This window comes from Sparus aurata, chromosome 20 (genome assembly GCF_900880675.1).
Source record: "Sparus aurata chromosome 20, fSpaAur1.1, whole genome shotgun sequence".
In the NCBI taxonomy this organism is placed as follows: domain Eukaryota; kingdom Metazoa; phylum Chordata; class Actinopteri; order Spariformes; family Sparidae; genus Sparus; species Sparus aurata.
In genome coordinates this window covers 28,290,384-28,311,084 of record NC_044206.1, presented here as the reverse complement: position 1 = coordinate 28,311,084, position 20,701 = coordinate 28,290,384, and the positions used below count along the sequence as shown (strand labels likewise).

At 45.8% G+C, this 20,701-nt stretch overlaps 1 protein-coding gene across 1 annotated transcript in view; it reads left to right on the top strand.

The window, feature by feature from the left end:
• tcerg1l (transcription elongation regulator 1 like) overlaps positions 1 to 19,822 on the top strand; it is a 57,891-nt gene extending 38,069 nt beyond the window's left edge. Inside the window, exons 9-16 of the mRNA XM_030400757.1 lie at positions 15,199 to 15,284; positions 15,511 to 15,617; positions 15,844 to 15,995; positions 16,160 to 16,241; positions 16,375 to 16,477; positions 16,853 to 16,942; positions 17,034 to 17,152; positions 18,954 to 19,822. Of these exons, the coding sequence (XP_030256617.1) occupies positions 15,199 to 15,284; positions 15,511 to 15,617; positions 15,844 to 15,995; positions 16,160 to 16,241; positions 16,375 to 16,477; positions 16,853 to 16,942; positions 17,034 to 17,152; positions 18,954 to 19,110 (896 nt within the window). The 3' untranslated portion in view covers positions 19,111 to 19,822. The remainder of the gene's footprint in view (positions 1 to 15,198; positions 15,285 to 15,510; positions 15,618 to 15,843; positions 15,996 to 16,159; positions 16,242 to 16,374; positions 16,478 to 16,852; positions 16,943 to 17,033; positions 17,153 to 18,953) is intronic.
• Positions 19,823 to 20,701: the final 879 nt, after the last annotated feature.

Here is a 20,701-nt window from a genome sequence, read left to right as displayed (position 1 = left end):
GTTGTTCATGTATGGCATGTAGGAGGCGGGGCTCTGATATTTAATATTCCAGGGGCGATGTAGAGTCCCCTGGTAACACCTGGTAACACCTTTCATCAGATATCCTCAGGAGGGCATTGGCAATAATTATACCAAGTTTTATGTTATCTGACCTACCCATGTGGAGATATAAAATACTTCAATTTAAAGAGGGCCATCCAGTGGTAATCGTCCAAAATTTTGCTCAGAGCCTCGGGAGCTCATGAGGAGGTAGTCACCTGAGTTTGATGTCATTCCGACACACCAATGTGGAGCTATGCAACGGTTCCTGTTTGGAGCAAAATCTGCAGGAAGTTGTTATTTAATAACTTGAGTATTGTTTGAAATATAAAAATTCTTTTTATAACTTGTTGTCAGGAGAGCCCACAGATGATGTGTGCAAAGTTTAGTGCAAATTAGTGAAATTGCCTGGGAGGAGTTTGAAAAAGTAGGTTTGCGACAAAAAAAACGAGGCGGAAATGGGCACCAAATTTCTCATGTGCGATAAAATATATGGGAGTTAGAAGGCAAAACGCACTCTCCTCGATTATAGTGCCACCTAGTGGTGGAAATTCACAATGAAAAGAGATTATAACATTTTTTGGCAGGTGTGACTTATATTCCAAGTTTGGTGAGTTTTGGGGAGGCAGTGAAAAATGCGATCATTTGGGACAATGATTGCATTTTTTGAGACCTGCTCAGGCCCTGCATATTTATAAAAGTAGCCTACTGCATCTTCACTTTTTTTTTTACCATGAAACGTATTTTATGCAATATAATATTTTATATTATTATTATAAAATAATGTTCTGTCATGGAGTATATCTCTTCACTGCTAAATTTGAATTGAATGAGCAGATGATCTGCTTATTCAATTATTCCATTTAATGAGCTGAACATTAGATAACATTGAGGGTGTGTCCCTCAGAATGAACTAAATTCCAATAGATAGAGATCAAGGTTGAAAATTGTCGAAGTTACCCGTTAAACTCATCAGGACATCTCAAATCTTGAGTTGTTAGTTTGTTCAGGTTATTTCATGTCAGTCTGCAGAGTCTTATCTGACCTCAGGATTCAGGTTCTGATGGTTTCTGACATCACAGTCGTGGGGCGGCTGTGGCTCAGTGGGTAGAGCGGGTCGTCTAGTGATGAGCAGGTCACCAGTTCGAATCCCAGCTCCCCCTAGTTGCATGTCAAAGTGTCCTTGAGCAAGATACTGAACCCCAAATTGCTCCTGATGAGCAGTTGGCGCCTTGCATGGCAGCCTCCGTCATCAGTGTATGAATGTGTGTGTGAATGGGTGAATGTGGCATGTGTTGTACAGCACTTTGAGCTGTCGTTAGACTGGAAAAGCGCCATAAAAATGCAGACCATTTACATGACCGTGTGTCTGCTGTCACAACGTCTCATCTTTTTACAGAGGATCAGAGTTAGCCAGAGGAACTCTGTTCAACTGTCACGCTGCTGTCGGGGCGTGACGAGCTGAACATGTATCATCTGCTCATTCAATTATTCCATTTATTATGGCAAACGAAAAATGAAAACAATTGTAAATATTTCGTTTTTCTGTTCGTCTGTATGCACCAAACAACATATACCCAAAACAGAAAATATAACAACCAAGGAAACCAAAAGGAAATAATAAATCTAATTTCCATTTTCCGTTATTGTTATGCCATTTCCCACGGTACATTTCTGCTGTGTGGCCACGCTTTGCACATGCGCAATGTATAGTCTGGTATCTCTGGTCACTAATTACGTTTTTAATAAAGCATTGAGGGATAAAAGACATCTCTGGTCGCTAAATATACTGCAGTCAAGCCAGCCGTGGTTTGCATTTGCTTGGTCATATCAGCCGCACCTTTTTTTCCCGAGCGCGAATCTACTAACATTTACGGTAATCATAATGAAACCGCTCTGAAGAGCTGCTGGTGGTGACTGTGGGCCAGACTGCAGTCTCACAATCAGACCCATGGAACATAAGACTTCCTAGAGTACTTGTATGAATAATATGAAGTACTTTTACTGTGTACTTTTTGAGTAGTCCTGTGTCAAAATCCTGACTAGATCACAAGAATAAGGATATTATTATATAATATAATATATAAGGATTATTATTATAAGTTTCAGATTTGCACAGTGCAAGTAGCCTCCCTGCTTTATCTCCATGCTCATAATATGCCTGTCTGGATTTAGAAATATTTGTTTTAGCCTTCCATGTCATAAGTGTATTGAATTCAGTTTGCAACAGTAATTTCTCCTTATAAAGACCTGGCATGGGCAAAAGACCATAGCGTCTGTCAATATCTGCGATTTTACCAGCCAGCTCTTTAAGTTGTTTGGAACGCTCCTTGTTCCTATGTCCCACAGAGGAGATAACTTGTCCCCTAATGAAGGCTTTCATAGACTCCCACAAGGCTCCCCTTGACACATCTTGAGTGTCGTTAATTTCCAAAAAGAAGTCGATCTGATTATTGAGAAATGTTCTAAAATATTCACATAAAAGTAACTGGTAGTCTATATGTCAAGTTCGTTTGGGCACTACATTGGCTGGAACAAATAGATCCATTTGCACTGGACTGTGATCTGATAGCAGCATACTGTGATATTTACTGCTGGAAATTAAGTGTAGTAGCTGGTTATCGACAATAAAATAATCAATCCTGGAGTAGCTATAAAGAACAGGGGAAAAAAAGGAGAATTGCTTTATAGTTGGATTTTTTTATCTGCCAGGGGTCTGATAGGCCATAAGAGAGAAGGAGGGAGTTAATAGCTACTACAGCTGACGAGAGTGTTGTTTGACCTTAGCCTTGACCTGTTTAGCTGGGCATGAAGGACGCAGTTAAATTACCCGCCTAGTATCAGTTTGTAGGAATTAAGATCCGGGAGAGTTGAAAAAAAATAGCTTACCCACTACTACAATATATCTGCTGTTAGCATCTGATATTTCTTGTGTAAAAATGGAATCCCCCTCCTAATTAGAATTGCTGTTCCCCTGGCATTATGTTTAAAATGTGAATGATATATTTATCCAATCCACTTACAACTTAGGCTTTTTGGGGAATTAATGTTTAAATGTGTCTCCTGTAGCAATATTTAATCAGGTTTTAATGATTTCAGATGACTAAATATTTTTCTCCGTTTAACCAAATTATTCATCCCTTTGACATTCCAGCTAATAAACGAAGTTGCTCCTTGTTGATTGTTTACATCAACCAGAATCATAATGTAACAATTTTCAATAAACTGGTCCTGCATGTTCTCTATATCTGAGAACTTCTGTGCATGTTTGAGTCAGACCTGTCATGGCCCGGCTCTTGAGCCATATACAAAACAAGAGAGACACAAGGTGTAAGGATAACAGACAAACATGAGGAAAAACACACACACACACACACACACACACACACACATACACACACAGCAGGCCCTGGAGGGCCGTCACACCCTCCCCCATAGAAACGGGGTCCCAACCCCAGAACCAAACAATTTATCCATATTATAACAGTTATTCTTTTAAATCATCCATATCTATCAAAAGTAAGGCTGAATGGCTTTTCACCCATGACTTTTAAGACTAACTGATCAGACGCTTGTCATCCATCACCGCTTTAGACTCACCACCAAACTTCAGCTCAACTCCTCAGCAACTTGGTACCATTGGGAAGCAAATTAAGAGGAAAAGAGAGATCATGAATAAGACAGACAGGTTATATGCAAACATAAGGCTACTGATAAGGAGCTCTGGACAATGCGTCTGCAACCACATTCTCAGAACCTCTGATATACCGTATATCTAGCGAGTATGACTGCAATGACAGGGACCATCTGATGAGTCTCTGGTTTGGACACTGCAAAGAATTTAGGAAAGTCAAAGGATTGTGATCTGTGTAAACCACCACTGGCACAACACCAGAACACACATACACATCAAAATGTTTTCAGAATCAGAAATCCTTTAATGTCCCGCAGACAGGGACATTAAAGTCCGTGTAAAGCGGCAAAAAAATTGTGTTATGAGTTTGTCACACCAAAGAAACATGTATCATTGACCACTGAGCCAAATTTGAAAGATTAAAAAAATTGTTAAGTATATAAAATTAGGTCTCTAAATCATGGAAAAACAAGCACTTCTTTCTGCTGTGAAACGCTGGGGGCGTGTCAGTTAGAGGCGCTGGAACCACGCCCATGCGGCGGGGGCTACACGTCATGTTAATGACGTCGGTGTCGCCCCAGGTGTTCCCCAGGTGTTCCCCAGGTGTTCCCCTTGTCTATCTAAACCCACGGACAGTTTATAATCATATAGATGCTGTTATAACGTGTAGTGATTGAGATCCTGACCCACTAAACATCCTGGAAAGTGACGGAGTTCAGTTTTTCGCGCTAAATTACATAATTATACATAATCACCATCAGTAAACAGGACGCTGTCTGACTCTGTCACTGGCGGGGACGGAGGCTGTTTTCTGGGGGACAGATTCCTGTAGTCTCGGTCAGGAGGGCTGACGGTCGCGGTGATTTATTTTCGTCAAACACTCGGTGAGTTAAACACTCTTGTGACAAGCGTGACAGACGCTGTTTTGTGAGCAGAAATGTGAGGAAGAGTCAGGAGGACAGGGAGGGGACGGACAGGAGGACAGACGCTTCTCCACATACAGCTGTGGGATTTGTTTTCCTCATAAGTTGCTAAAGACAGTTATAGTTACTACGTTACTTTTGTTCGGTCCTGTAACGTTGCTTTGTGGGACATTTCTCTGTATTTAGTTGAGTGAAGGACCTGTGCAGTTATCAGACTGTCAGACCGACACGCCCTCGCTCCGCGCCTCCAGATTATCCGTTCACACTGGGACGGCTCACCAATAATGCGGCCCTGATACTACCGCCACATACCGCCGGTGGGACCCGCGGGACGGAGGGCCGGCTGCGGCGCGGCCACATCAAGCCGGTGGGACCCGCCGTCAGCGGGACGGAGGGCCGGCTGCGGCGCGGCCACATCAAGCCGGTGGGACCCGCCGTCAGCGGGACGGAGAGGGTCGGCTGCGGCGCGGCCACATCATGCCGGTGGGACCCGCCGTTAGCGGGACGGAGGGCCGGCTGCGGCGCGGCCACATCAAGCCGGTGGGACCCGCCGTCAGCGGGACGGAGGGCCGGCTGCGGCGCGGCCACATCAAGCCGGTGGGACCCGCCGTCAGCGGGACGGAGAGGGTCGGCTGCGGCGCGGCCACGTCATGCCGGTGGGACCCGCCGTTAGCGGGACGGAGGGCCGGCTGCGGCGCGGCCACATCATGCCGGTGGGACCCGCCGTTAGCGGGACGGCGCGGCCACATCATGCCGGTGGGACCCGCCGTCAGCGGGACAGAGAGGGCCGGCTGCGGCGCGGCCACATCATGCCGGTGGGACCCGCCGTTAGCGGGACGGAGGGCCGGCTGCGGCGCGGCCACATCATGCCGGTGGGACCCGCCGTCAGCGGGACAGAGAGGGCCGGCTGCGGCGCGGCCACATCATGCCGGTGGGACCCGCCGTCAGCGAGACGGAGGGCCGGCTGCGGCGCAACCCGCCGTCAGCGAGACGGAGGGCCGGCTGCGGCGCGGCCACATCATGCCGGTGGGACCCGCCGTTAGCGGGACGGCGCGGCCACATCATGCCGGTGGGACCCGCCGTCAGCAGGACGGAGAGTGTCAGCGGCGGACAGCAGCGGTCACATCTCCTCGTTGGCGGAGGAGAGGATGCAAGCTGGGACGGAGTTGACCAGCGTCAATGGACTCCCCCGTTTCCTTACGTTTCATCCGAAGGAAACTTAAATAAGCTAACAGCGCAGTCACCCTGCACACTGTGGCATCCAGGAAAGATGCAGAGCGATGTGGAGGAGACATGGCTGGTTAGCTGACTGGTTGGCTGGTTAGCTAGCTGCAAACTATTGTAAGCAATGCAATCCGAAACTGGAGAGTGAGTGGGAGAACCGCTGAAGCCTATGTGCTGAACGTATTTATACCACTTCCGCAGCAGGGCGGGGTTTATGCAAATCATATGGCCACGTTACGTAACGCGGCCATGATTTGCATGATTTCTGACCCGCCCATTAAATCCTGAACACAGAAATGTTGAAAAACTGTTTGTGAGCCTAGCTCCAAAATTAAATTCTACATGGCCGAATGGGTTTTACATGTTTTAAGTAAACACATTTATGACCCGTTTAATGTGTTTAGAAGAAAATGGCTGATTTTGGTTTACACGGACTTTAAAGGAGGTACCAATCTGTCACTCCAACAGGAAGTTGGCCATTTTGATTCAAAGTTCCCATTTCACCCTTATTTTGATCCATTTCCATGCTTCGCACTTGAACAAACTCCTCCTACAGATTGAACACCACAGACTTCACATTTACTGTCACAGCAGCGACAGAATATTACAAGAACAGAAACAATAGCAAAAATAAGCATTAAAATTAAAAATGGAATAAATAAAATAGACATATATACATATTTACATGATATAGTGCAAAATTAACAGCAGTTGTTTTGTTTTTTTTTTTGTTTTTTTTATACATACATTTTAAATACAGATAATAAATATGGAATAAATATGGGTGTTGACCAGAAGTGACCTTTGTGCAGACATACTGCACAGTGCAGAGTGCAGGGTGAGGTCTACAGGGAGCAGTGCTGGTTGTACAGTCTGACAGCAGCAGGAAGGACCTGTGATACCTCCTTCACACACTGAGGGTGTATCAGTCTGTTGCTGAAGGAGCTGCCCAGTGCTGTGAGAGTGACCTGCAGGTTGGACTCCTGCAGCAGCAGTGATGACATCATCATCCTGCTCTCTCCCACCACCTGCACTGAGTCAAGAGGGCATCCCAGGATGGAGCTGGCCTTCTTGATAAGTTTATCAAGTCTCCTCCTGTCTGCTGCAGAGATGCTGCTGCTCCAGCATACTACTCCATAGAAAATGGCTGATGCCACCACAGAGTCATAGAAAGAAGTCAGGAGGTCCACTGCACTCCAAAGGACCTGAGCTTTTCCCAGCTTCAGGCTGATGTTGAAGATGTACTCTACAATCCTGCACAGCTGGTCTGCACAGGACTTGAGGAGCCTGGAGCTGATCCCAACTGTACCCGAAGCCTTCTTCACCTTCATCTTCCTCAACTAATTTCTCACCTGGAGAAACGAGAGGGACAGAGTGGAGCAGGGGGGCTGAGTGTCGGATGTGGGGGGAGGGTGAATGTCAGGGGGGCAGTGGGGGGAGTCTGTGACATGAAAGCCGTGGAGAGGGAGGTAGAGGTGAGAATGGGGCAGTAAACCAGGGGGGTGGAAGAGGTGGTGGGGGGCAGCAGAGATGACTGGGCCGGGGGAGGGGTGGCTGTCTGATCAAACCTATTGAAGAATACGTTCATGTCGTTCACCCACGTCTGATCCCCCGCAGCCTGGGAGTCTGGAGTCCTCTGCCCTGAGATGGTTTTAAGGCTTTTCCAGACTCCACTGATGTTTCTCTGCTGCAGCTGGTTCTCCATCTTCCTCCTGTAGCTGTTCTTCCCCTCTCTGATCTTCCTCCTCAGCTCCTTCTGCACAGCCTTCAGCTCCTCCTTGTTTCCTGACCTAAAGGCCCTCTTTTTCTCCTTAAGTAGGGCCTGTATGTCAGGATTGATCCAGGGTTTGCTGTTGGAAAACACCGTACAGTCCTGGTGGGTACAGTGTTATCAACACAGAAGAGACCAGATCAAAGCAAGGGCTTCTTTTTCTATAGTAGAATAATTCAGTTGGTACGAATTAAATTTTCGGGAAAAGAAGCTCACTGGCTTGTCAACACTAAATTCCTCCTTTTGTAACAAAACTGCACCCGCCACCACGTGACGGGGCTGCCATAACCGGGGCACTACACAGCAGTAATTTCACTTTGTCAAAAGCCTGTTGACACACAGGAGACAAAACAAATGTTGATTTTTGCCCTTCAACAAGTCAGTAAGGGGCAATACTACCTCAGAAAAGTTCCTACAAAAACTTCTGTAATAGCCCACCAGACCCAGAAAATGCTTCAGTTCCTTGTGGGATACCGTTCCATTTTCGCCTGTAGAGGGCAAACTGTACCCTGCCCAACCACCCGACTCAGGTATGTCACCGTTGCATTTGCAAACTCACACTTTGCCTGGCTAACAGTGAGACGTGCCTCAGCCAGGTGGCGGAACAGCACACGGATGTGCTCCAAATGAGTAACCCATGTGTCGGAATACACCACCACATCATCCAAATAAACAGTACAACCCTTCAAATCACCAAGGACTTTGGTCATGAGCCCCTGGAATGTGGCCGGGGCATTACGCAGTCCAAAAGGCAGAACGTTGTATGTGTACAGACCGTTTGGAGTGATGAATGTAGAGATCTCACGCGCCAGCGTGGACAATGGGACCTGCCAGTACCCTTTCAGTAAATCAAACTTACTAACATATTTGGCATGGCCTATCTGGTCAACACAATCTTAAATACATGGAAGCAAAAAAAAAATCTGGTTTGGTTACTGCGTTCACCTTACGGAAATCAGTACAAAACCTGAGCGTGTTATCTGACTTGGGTACCAGAAGGCAAGGTGGGGCCCAACTCGAAGATGAGGGCTCAGCAATGCCATGGTCCAACATGTACTCAACTTCAGCATCCAGATGCTTACATTTCTCCGGATTTACCCGGTAGAACCTCTGCCTAATCGGTGGAGCAACTCTGACATCGATATCATGTTCTATAAGGTGCGTCTGAGTAGGAGTGTCACCAAACAAGTACGGAAAAGAGTTTATAATCTCAGATAAATCTGCCGGCTTTGACTCTGATAAATGATCCAACAAAACCTGTAACCGGCACAGCGACTCAGAGTTCTTTAGATGGCCTACCAACATAGCAGCATCCAGACCAGGCAACCCATCTTCCACCCCAGCTGCCACAATCTGAGGAGTAGACACTACAGACACCCTCCCCACGGCACACGACGGATGCGCACACGCTGCGCACTCTCCTGTGTCACCTCCCTAGCCGATAACATCAACCAGGGCAAACCCTCCTAACAATCTCCCCCCATCTGAACACAATAAGCCCGCATCGTGAAATGGTGAAATCGTTCCAACACCCCCTGACTTATCGCATGATACACGGATGCTTTATTGTGCTTTTCACTAGCAAGGACCGCACCTTCAACAAGATACGTTTAAACGATTTATTATGAAAGAAAGAGAAAATGAAAACGTTGAAGATCTTGGTTCTTCGAGCTCTTCGAGTGCGTTGTGGGGAAGCTCTGTAGAGAATCCGCCGCCGCACTCGGGCAGTGACGGACCCCCTCATGGTCCTACGAAGGAGAGAAAGGAAAGAAGAAACAGGGAGAGAGAAATTGGGTGGGGGGGAGGGGCGCAGAATATGAGAGTGAAGACGAGGAGAGGGTCAGGTGGTTATTTATAGGAATATCGGAAGTTGGCGCTGTTGAGGTGTGGTCCTGCTCCTGAAACTTCGCTATATAAGCTTCAAAAAATGAAGTTGTTTCAGTACTTGGTTGAAGTGATGGGAAGAGAAGTTTGAACCCTGGTCAGTTTGAATAATTTTTGGGATACCAAAAATTGAGAAGAACTGTGTCAAAGCACGCACCACTGATCTGGCCGTTATTGTGCGCAACGGATACGCAGCCAGATAACGAGTACTTTGACACATCACAGTAAGGAGATAACTTGCACCAGTTCTAGACCGAGGCAATGGACCCACACAGTCAATAATCAGATGCTGAAATGGCTGATCAACAGCTTGGATGGGGGACAAAGGAGCAGGTACTATTTTTTGATTAGGCTTTCCCATGATCTGGCAGGTATGGCAGGTTTTAATATATGTCGCCACATCCTTTTTCACACGCGGCCAAAAGAAATGCCGCAGGATTATATGTTTTCCTAACACCCCAATGTCCTGCTTCATCATGAGCCAACTTCAACATCGAATCCCTAAATTTAGCCAGTAACATAACCTGGATAACGGGGTCCCCAACAAAACTGTCTCCATGCGACTTCCATTTTTCGCACCAGCAGGTTGTTGTGCTTAAAATACCACTGAGAACTATTTTTCACCTCATCCATGGCAAGTACCTGCTCGAACAGGCCCCTCAAAGAAGGGTCAGCTTGTTGTTCAGCAGCAAGATCCTCCTGTGAAACTGTGAGAGGTACATCAACCAGAGAGAAAGCACACAATTCTGCTGCCTCACAGCCCAACTTCCCAGAACCAGACACACAATCAAGATTGGCTTGTTTCATAGAGCGTGTCACCGCACATGCACTCAAAGCCTCGGGAGAAAGCTCTTCACTCTCAGGCTGCTTCCTCACCAGCGGGACTGAGGAAACCACAGGGGGTGGCGGAGGAACAGCAGCCCAAACATGCGGCCCTGCTACGCCATTCCCCAAAATCAGTGTAATGCCTTCAAGTGGCAGCGCCAGACGCACCCCAACAGCAGCTTGGCCCTGAAAAAGGTCAGAAAACAGCATAATATTGTGTAGTGGAACCTGCACAATTTTCATGCCCATGCCTACAACAGGAGCAGTGCACCCAGTGTCGCTCTTTTCAGAAAATGGCAAAACTGAAGCATGAATAAAGGAGTCAAAAGCAGCCATATTACGCAATATTTTTACTGGCAGTTTCACATCACTTCCTGCCAGGGAAACAAAACCATCTGACACAAAAGGTAAGAAAGAATCCCACTTGCTAGGTGAATATACTTTCTCCTGCACATCATTTACTAGCGGGGAGAACTTTGGCATAGGCACAGCTAAGCATGCCCCTCTTGGCTGTGCTGAGCCAGTTCTCGCCTTCAAAGCATAACAGTCAGCCTTCAAATGTCCCTTTTTATTACAAAAGTTACAGGTCTTGTCCAGATTTGTCATGCCAAGATCCTTTATGTCAGATCTACCCGGATTGGCAGGAATATAACTCATCTCTGCATGCCCTCCAAAACCAGCATCGCGAGGGCATGAAAACCCAAAATTAGGCTGGTGCGTCAAAACATAATTACCTGCTTAAGTAGAAGCTTCAGCAGCAGTTTTGACCTTCTGATCGTTAATGTATGTAGCAATGTTCTCAGGGATAGAGTTTTTAAACTGCTCTAAGACTATAAGATCACACAGTTTATCAAAACTTTCCACTTTTAATGCCAAACACCAACGCGTAAAATGAGCCGTCAAATCACGAGCAAACTCCAGATGCGTCTGCGTATCATGTTTTTGCCATGTCCTAAACCGCTGGCGATAAGCCTCAGGGACCAACTTGTAAGCTGTCAATACAGCTGCTTTAACAATCGCGTATTTCTGACTATCTGTAAAAGACAATGAAGAATACGCCTCCTGCACTCTCCCAGTCAAAACGCACTGCAGCATTAACACGCGAGCAGATTCTGTCCACTTTCTTGTGTCTGCCACGTGCTCAAACAGCGAGAAAAACGTCGCTGGATCTCTCTCATTAAATTTTGGCAACAATCGCAGGTTACCCAAAATATCAAAACACTCTTCAGCCGGCTCAGGACAAAGCGCGGAACTTCCCAGCTCCACTGAATCACCAGTTCTCAGTCTACCCCTTCCAAACAAGTCAAGTTTATGCCGCTCTAGAGCCAGCCTTGCCTGTTCTGCCTCACAGCACATCTTTTCTACGGCGAGTTACGTTTCAATATTTGCGTTGTGCTTCATCCTATCATGCTCCAACTGCAACCTAAGTAACTCCCTTTGCTCCTCAAATGTCAGACTACCTGCTGCCAAAACTGGAGAAACAGAAAAATCAGTCAGTTTCTCTTGCCCAGCAGCCAAAACTCAGATTTTGCATAAATTTGCCTTTAAAATACTTTTAACAGAGTCCTTCAACCGCTTATCAGAAATCTGAATCTCATAGTGCTCCGTTATCTTTAGCAGTTGCTCCTTAGTACAGCTGTCCAAAAACTCCTCTGCCGGAGCTTTAACAAAATCACTTAGATCAGCCATTCCCACGTCAAACAAACCGAGGACTAAACCCCGTCTAACTCTCCAAAATACCAGGGATCCACCAATGTCACCAAAAGGTGCTACAGGGTGCAAGCAAACCCACAAAAAGTGAAAATCAGTTACCTAATCATCAAAATCTAACCTGACAATAACTCATCCCTAGTCTTCATGCAGGTCTGATGGCGGGTATTTATGCATTGGTTACCGAGCGTGTAAAAAGCGACCACAGATGGCCACCCCAACGGCCACGGCTGTGCTCCCGAGCATTTGCTCCAACCATGTTTACTGCAACACTACACGAAAAAAACAAAAACTGACCAACCCAAAGGGGTAATGCCGCTATGCCTTGCAGGAAAGTATACACTTACAAGTATGCGCCTCTCGACACTTACCTGAATCCACTGGCACCAACGCAATCACCTAATACCGTCACCTTACATCTTTAATCCCAATTAACAAAACCCATATCTCTCCAAAAATACTCAATCAAGGCGCCAGCTCCACGTGCTGGCAACAACGCGGCTCCGTAGTAAAGTTGATGACGTCAGCCCATTCACAACTTTTCCACAAGCCCATTCATAATTACTTACAACCATTACGCAACAATTTACACACAAAGGTTGGACGAGCCCCCATTTTGTTATTGCCCGGCTCTTGAGCCATAAACAAAACATGAGAGACACAAGGTGTAAACTGCAAAAATGAACCAATTTATGAACCAAATAAACAAACAATGCTTAAAGTCCGGACCTAACATACACAGGCCGAGGCCAACTAAGCAAAACATGGTGCTCTTAAAACAGGAGAGCCCAAAAAGAAGGGAGCCAAAAGATGAAAAGGGGCATCTCAAAGACAGCCAGGTCTTAAATACTCCTGGGAGGACTGATCTGGTGCTTCCAGGGGTGTTGATTATAACTCCGCCCACCAGGAACCTGCAGGATAACAGACAAACATGAGGAAAAACACACACACACCCACAGCAGGTCCTGCTAAAGCAGGAGGGCCGTCACAGACCATAAACCACAATTATACCCAAAAGAGAACTGACAAAGACAGACAGACAGACAGAAATAGATAAAGCCCTTACCATCCTAGACTCCTGCGCTGGTCTTCCTGAAAGCTGAGACTGCCCTGCAAACTCTCCTCTCTCTCTTAGGCATATAACACATCTAAACTCACTTGAACTCTCCAAAGGCAAAACTAAATGTAATAGGGCTTTCCTCTCAATACTATCATTGCTGCATGTGTGCTGGCACTTATTTGGTCACAGGCTGATACATCTCTTAACACTAACCGTTGGAATATATCACCACGAGTAAAGGGTCAAATCAAATGAAATTAGTGATAATAATAAGGAGACTAAACAAAAAACTTCAGCCAAAATAAAAAAAAAAAAGTACTTTTAGGGTTATAGTGTCACATTGAGACTTAGCTAAAACACTTATAGTAACGTGGCAGACAAAAAGGAAAACAAAGAAAATATTAACAGGTTTAAGAAAGATATTCTCCAGGCCACACTAAAGTGTCTATATAAACCCTTAATATCTGCACCTTGTGATGATTTGTCCTCCACCATCAGTCACATGTTATTGCAAACTATGCATAATTGTCCATCATTTTTTCACATTTATATTCCTTAGATGGCTGAAAAACATCACTCAGCCTTTTCCATAGTCCAAACATAAAGTGCATCCAACTGCAGTGTGGTAACATTTACCAGTCAAAGTGTAAGTCAGCATGTGCAAACTACTGTAATATTAACACTCAGCACGTATGGTACCTGTTATGGCCCCGTGCATTAACTGTCACTCTCCCTCCGTCTCCCGTGGGTGCAGATTGGTCTCGATGTAGTGCTTCGCCTTGATTGGGTCTTCGAAAGATACCTGCTCGCCAGCTGGGGCTGTGAACTTAAGTGCAGCTGGATATAGGATACCATATTACACACCTGTGCACCGGCGAAGTAATCCTCTCACCTCAGTGATGGCTGCTCTCTTTTTTCTGACGGCGGTCAAGTAATCTGGGTAGATGGAGAAACGCTTGCCATTGTGGGTGATGGGACCTGCATTCATGGCCTTTTGAATAACATCCACTCTCTCTTGAAAGTAGCGGAACTTGACGATTATTGGCTTCTGAATGTCTCCATTCTTTGGCCTCGGCTGCAGGCTCCTGTGCGCCTGATTGAGCGCCTGCGTATAGTCGATGGTTAGTGCTTCCTTCAACAATTCAGCTGCGGCTCTCTCCAGTTGTATATTTCCAAATCCCTCTTCCACTCCAAGTAGCCTGCAGTTATCTCGCTGCTGTCGGGACTCCAAATCTTCGGTCTTATCTCTTAACCGGGTTGCTTGTGTAGACAGCGTACTAACTTAAGCTTCAAGTGCTATAACCTGGTTAGCGTGGTCATTAGCTTCCTCCTCAAGATCATCAATGCGGGTTGCAAATGTGGCGTTTTCCTTCTGCACTTCTTCAGTTACCTTCGTACACTCTGCACGCACACTCAGGATTTGTGTCCTTAGATCACTTGCCAGGTTTTCTATTTTCCTGTGTAGTTCACCTGCAGCCGCCATCACAGGCTTTGACTTTGGCTTTTGAGATTTAGGCATTTTGGGCAGCTTTGAATTAAAATACACGACTGATTTGAAGGAATTTGGCACTTTAGAGACACATTTGCCCCGGAAAGGAAGACAAGAAGAGGAGGAATATTAATTAGATAAATGTTTATTCTAAGCAGAGCTCACAAAATCCATTTTCACATGTCGCTGCTCCACTGCGCCCCCTTTTTCTTTTTTTAGGGAAATTCATCAACATCTGAACACTTAATAACTGACCAGTAAATTTTCTATAGATGTTTGGATGATTACAGCAGTATGCAGTTCTAAGAGAAGTGTCTAAGATCTAAATAACTGATTTGATCAATGCTGTGCTCACAGGTGAGGTGTTACCCTCCTAAAATCACAGACCGTCATCAATGTGCCATGTGCACAGTTTTATCTCTCTAAGTGATGCAGGTTGTTACTGTTCCTGAACCAGCTGCATTCATAAAGTTATGAATCAGAACAAGATGTCAGAACTTCAGTGAACTGGGAATGTTTGTCTCTCAGTAACAGGCAGCAGAGTTCAGAGCATCTTCATCCACATACTGTCTGTAGCTTCCTGTAGGTGATGCTGTTCAAATATTCAGAGCACTGATATGTCTGTTTCTGTGTTGTCAGAGAAACAAGGGATGAGTGGAGGTAAAGTTTCTTATGGAGGAGCATTACTGCTGAGGACAGAGAGAATGACGGATGACAACAAGCAGGTGAGTCCTCACATCCATCACCTGTTGAGATAGTGGTCCCCTGGGGGCCCTTTAACCCTCACTTTATACACTGACCTCGTTTCATCTGGTGGGTTCCAACATAGGAACCCAAGTTCACCTGATTAAATCTATGATGATGTTATTGATGATGATTGATTCAATAATCTCAGATCAGATTGAGTTCCAGATTTGTGTGTGTGTGTGTGTGTGTGTGTGTGTTTTGCAGTGTGTTGGTGTGTCTGTGGACAGAAGAGAGGAGGAGGATAAAGGAGGTGACGATGGGAGGAAAGACAAACGTCCTGTTGCCTCTACTCCTGTCCCAGGGTCGCCATGGTAACTGCTGCTCTCCCACACACACACTGCACACTTTATTTTTATTGATTATTATTGATGTTTAATTAGTTCCTCTGTCACCGACCGAGGTGACAGAGGAACTAATTAATTCAGATTGTGGCGACCACAATCTGATGCAGACCAACAGTGAAACAGTGACTGTAAACAACCATTGCCTGTGTGTGTGTGTGTGTGTGTGTGTGTGTGTGTGTGTGTGTGTGTTCAGGTGTGTTGTGTGGACTGGAGACGACCAGGTCTTTTTCTTCAATCCCACAATCCACCTGTCTGTCTGGGAGATCCCAGGAGAGCTGATTGGCCGAGACATCAGCCACATCATCAAGGACCCGCCCCACAAAAGGAAGAGGACGACGCCTGAAGGTCTGTCTCCTCACCTGTCTTTCTTCTCACTTATAAAGTTTTCCATGGGTTCTTATTGACATTGACGTACTTTAGAGGTTTTTGATGCTTCAGTTGAACATGAAATATATAACACATCATAAACATGGACATGTCTTTGTTGAACTCAACTCTCTCTCTGACAGAAAGCAGCACCAGCTGTCAATCACCTGGTTGCAATGGAAACAATGAAGTTGATGAACATGACCACAGTTTTAAAAGGAACAGGTTAGTCAGCCCCAGCCAATCAAAGAGCAGAACAAGGATAAGGTCAAAAGGTTTTGTTCATTACTAGTTCTGACCTGCTGATGTCATCATCACTGAGCGATGTGATTGGTTTTCTCTCTCTCTCTCTGTCTAGAATAGAGGAACCAATGTCTGTTGTCCCTCGTCCAGGTGAAGTTAAGCTCCTACCACTGGAGATGCGTGTCGCTCATTTTAGGGAAATGATGCTCGAGAGAGGGGTAATACACACACACACACACACACACTCACACACATATATATACATATATCAAATCAAATCAAATTATATTCATACAGCCCAAAATCACTATCACATGGCATCAGTGGGGTTTACAATCTGTACAGTCAACGACAGTCTCAGAACCTCGATTCAGGGAGGAAAAACTTTGCATGTTGAAACAAAAAAACTTTTAACAGAGAGAAATAAAACCTGAATATATACAGAGATGTTTATTTAAAAACGTGACATTCTTGAGTCACTTAGTGATCATCAGGCGTAACTTAGGATACAGACAGCAATCAGTTGCCCATATCTGATCAGAAAACCTCTGTGTGAAGATATAAATCAATAAATTGATCTGCTCTGTCCCGAGGTGTCAGCGTTCTCCACCTGGGAGAAGGAGCTCCATAAGATGGTGTTTGACCCTCGATACCTGCTGCTGACCTCTGGCCAGAGAAAACAGGTTCAGATGGTGTTACACGTTTTAAATCACACTGTCAGAGTTTGTCTTGTGGTTATGATGTCACTGTGACATCAGTGTTACCTGTGTGCAGGTGTTTGATCAGTTTGTGAAGAGCAGGGTGAAGGATGAGTACAAAGAGAAGAAGAGTAAACTGCAGAAAGCCAGAGAAGAGTTCAAACAGCTGCTGGAGGAGGCAAAGATCACCAGCAGGTATTTCTCATCCATTATGCATCACATCACTCTCAATTATTCAGTTGACCCGAGTCCACCTGCTCACTTGGACCAACAGGTGTTAATGTGTCACATCACTGAGACTCAAACTGCAGCTGATCCAGCACACGGATAAAAATCAAAAGACACAAAGTCCAAACATCATGAGAGGTTCGCTTGTACCACCAGTACCTGAGTCACCTGTACCAACTGTACCTGAGTCACCTGTACCAACTGTATCTGTGTCTCCTGTACCAACTGTACCTGAGTCACCTGTACCAACTGTATCTGTGTCTCCTGTACCAACTGTACTTGAGTCTCCTGTACCAACTGTACCTGAGTCACCTGTACCGACTGTACCTGTGTCACCTGTACCAACTGTACCTGAGTCACCTGTACCGACTGTACCTGTGTCTCCTGTACTGACTGTACCTGAGTCACCTGTACCAACTGTATCTGTGTCTCCTGTACCAACTGTACCTGAGTCACCTGTACCGACTGTACCTGTGTCACCTGTACCAACTGTACCTGAGTCACCTGTACCGACTGTACCTGTGTCTCCTGTACTGACTGTACCTGAGTCACCTGTACCAACTGTATCTGTGTCTCCTGTACCAACTGTACCTGAGTCTCCTGTACCGACTGTACCTGAGTCACCTGTACCGACTGTACCTGTGTCTCCTGTACTGACTGTACCTGAGTCATCTGTACTGACTGTACCTGAGTCACCTGTACCGACTGTACCTGTGTCACCTGTACCAACTGTACCTGAGTCACCTGTACCGACTGTACCTGTGTCTCCTGTACTGACTGTACCTGAGTCACCTGTACCAACTGTACCTGTGTCTCCTGTACCAACTGTACCTGAGTCTCCTGTACCGACTGTACCTGAGTCACCTGTACCGACTGTACCTGTGTCACCTGTACCGACTGTACCTGAGTCACCTGTACCAACTGTATCTGTGTCTCCTGTACCAACTGTACCTGAGTCTCCTGTACCAACTGTACCTGAGTCACCTGTACCGACTGTACCTGTGTCACCTGTACCGACTGTACCTGTGTCACCTGTACCGACTGTACCTGAGTCACCTGTACCAACTGTACCTGTGTCTCCTGTACCAACTGTACCTGAGTCACCTGTACCGACTGTACCTGAGTCACCTGTACCGACTGTACCTGTGTCTCCTGTACTGACTGTACCTGAGTCACCTGTACCAACTGTACCTGTGTCTCCTGTGTCACCTGTACTGACTGTACCTGTGTCACCTGTACCGACTGTACCTGAGTCACCTGTACCAACTGTACCTGTGTCTCCTGTGTCTCCTGTACCAACTGTACCTGAGTCACCTGTACCGACTGTACCTGTGTCTCCTGTACTGACTGTACCTGAGTCACCTGTACCAACTGTACCTGTGTCTCCTGTACTGACTGTACCTGAGTCACCTGTACCAACTGTACCTGTGTCTCCTGTGTCACCTGTACTGACTGTACCTGAGTCACCTGTACCGACTGTACCTGAGTCACCTGTACTGACTGTACCTGTGTCTCCTGTACTGACTGTACCTGAGTCACCTGTACCAACTGTACCTGTGTCTCCTGTGTCACCTGTACTGACTGTACCTGTGTCACCTGTACCGACTGTACCTGAGTCACCTGTACCAACTGTACCTGTGTCTCCTGTGTCTCCTGTACCGACTGTACCTGTGTCACCTGTACCAACTGTACCTGTGTCTTCTGTACTGACTATACCTGTGACGAGGTGAATCCTGAATCCTGCCATTCTCCTTGTTGTTCTCTGCAGATCCACCTTTAAGGAGTTTAGCATTCGTTACCGTGGTGACACGCGGTTCAATGCCGTCAACAGGAAGAAGGAACAGGAAGTTCTCTTTCACCATTACATTACTTCCTTGAAGAAACGAGACAAGGAGAACAGAGTCAAACTTAGGAAGATGAGATGAGTCTGAGAACATTCCAGAACCATCTAAACCTTTGTAGAACTCATCCAGGACCTTCCCAAACCTTCCTGAACCTCCAAGAAAGCCTTCCTGAACCTTGTATTCCACCACACTGAGCAGATCTTGGTTCTCACTGATTAATCCTGGTTTCAAGCAACTGGACCACAACCACACAGTCCAGATGGAGCCAGAGAGAGACCACTGGGACCGGAGGTTCTGATGTGTTGTTTGTGGTTTTATATCTTTTTCAGAAAAAACAGCATCATTTTGGTTCCTGGATTCTGGACTGTGGTGGACTGATGTCATCTGGCCCTGATGAACTGGACTTTAAAAAGAATCAGAGCACAACAAAAGATATCTGTCTGTCTGTCTGTCTGTCTGTCGTTTCTTGACCAATCAGTCAATCAATCAATCAAGATGTATTTGTATAGCACATTTCAGACAGAGCAGTGATAAGATGAGTCTACGAACCAGTTCAAAGTTCTATGTTATCATAATGCAGCTGTATACAAACAAATGTTGTGATGTAAGCCCCGCCCCTCACCTGTAAGCACTGCGGTGAGCTGTGATTGGACAGATTTTCCTGTCCCATAGTTCTGATTGGATGTTTTTGTGTCCTCATTGGAAAGTGTCTGTGTGTTGAACTTACCTTTGTGTTTAGACATTTCATTGGCTGTTCATGATGTGTTTTAAATTAAACTGTTCCTCAAACAAACATGTTGTTGTTATTGTTGTCATATTGTTATATTATAACATTGTTACATTATTATAAAAGTTTACTATATCATTATTATATTATTATAGTTTTACATTATTACATTACACTAAACAGCTGGATGCAGCAAGAGACAAGATTATATAGCAGAGTATCAACAGAGACAGATGTGTCTCTGCCTGTAATCAAAGTGATTCAGCCAACCCGTGTTTATCGTCTGTTGCCATAGCAACCTGATCATGACAGAGGAAAACAGTTATGGGGTAATGGATGGCACATACACACACACACATACGCACACACTCCATGTCTTGCTCTCTGTGCACAAGAGTGATCGTCAGTGAGGTTGAGTGAGTGAGTTTCTATCGTTCCTGTTCAATGTGTTTAGTGTTTTTTGTTTGTGTTGACTGTGTTGTGTAGTTTGTCTCTCCTGTGGACTCTGCTGTGGTAGATGGTGGGTGGGATCTTTGAGGATGGAGGCGGCTCTCCTGTGGACTCTGCGGTGGTGGCCGGTGCAGAGAGGTCAGTGGAGTTCTGGTGATCTTCAGTCTTTAAGACTCTCTAAAGGCATCTGCTGTCTAAGGTAGAATTGCTGCCATACCAGGCCGTGATACAACCAGTCAAGATGGTCTCATGCAGCTGTATATATGGATATCACAAGACCACTGGTCACCTGAAGAATGAGGTGCTCAGAGTCATTCCACCAGATATGTATTTGGTCGAGCTCCGCTCTGTCACAGCTCCACCACAGCAGCGTAGCTGATAGGTTTCACTCTGGCCTGTGTGTGTACTACCACTGGCTCCACTGCATTGTGTATTCTGCTGGATGCCAGAGCACAACACAGCAATTCAGCCAAATTCAGCACAGAGCAGGCAGGA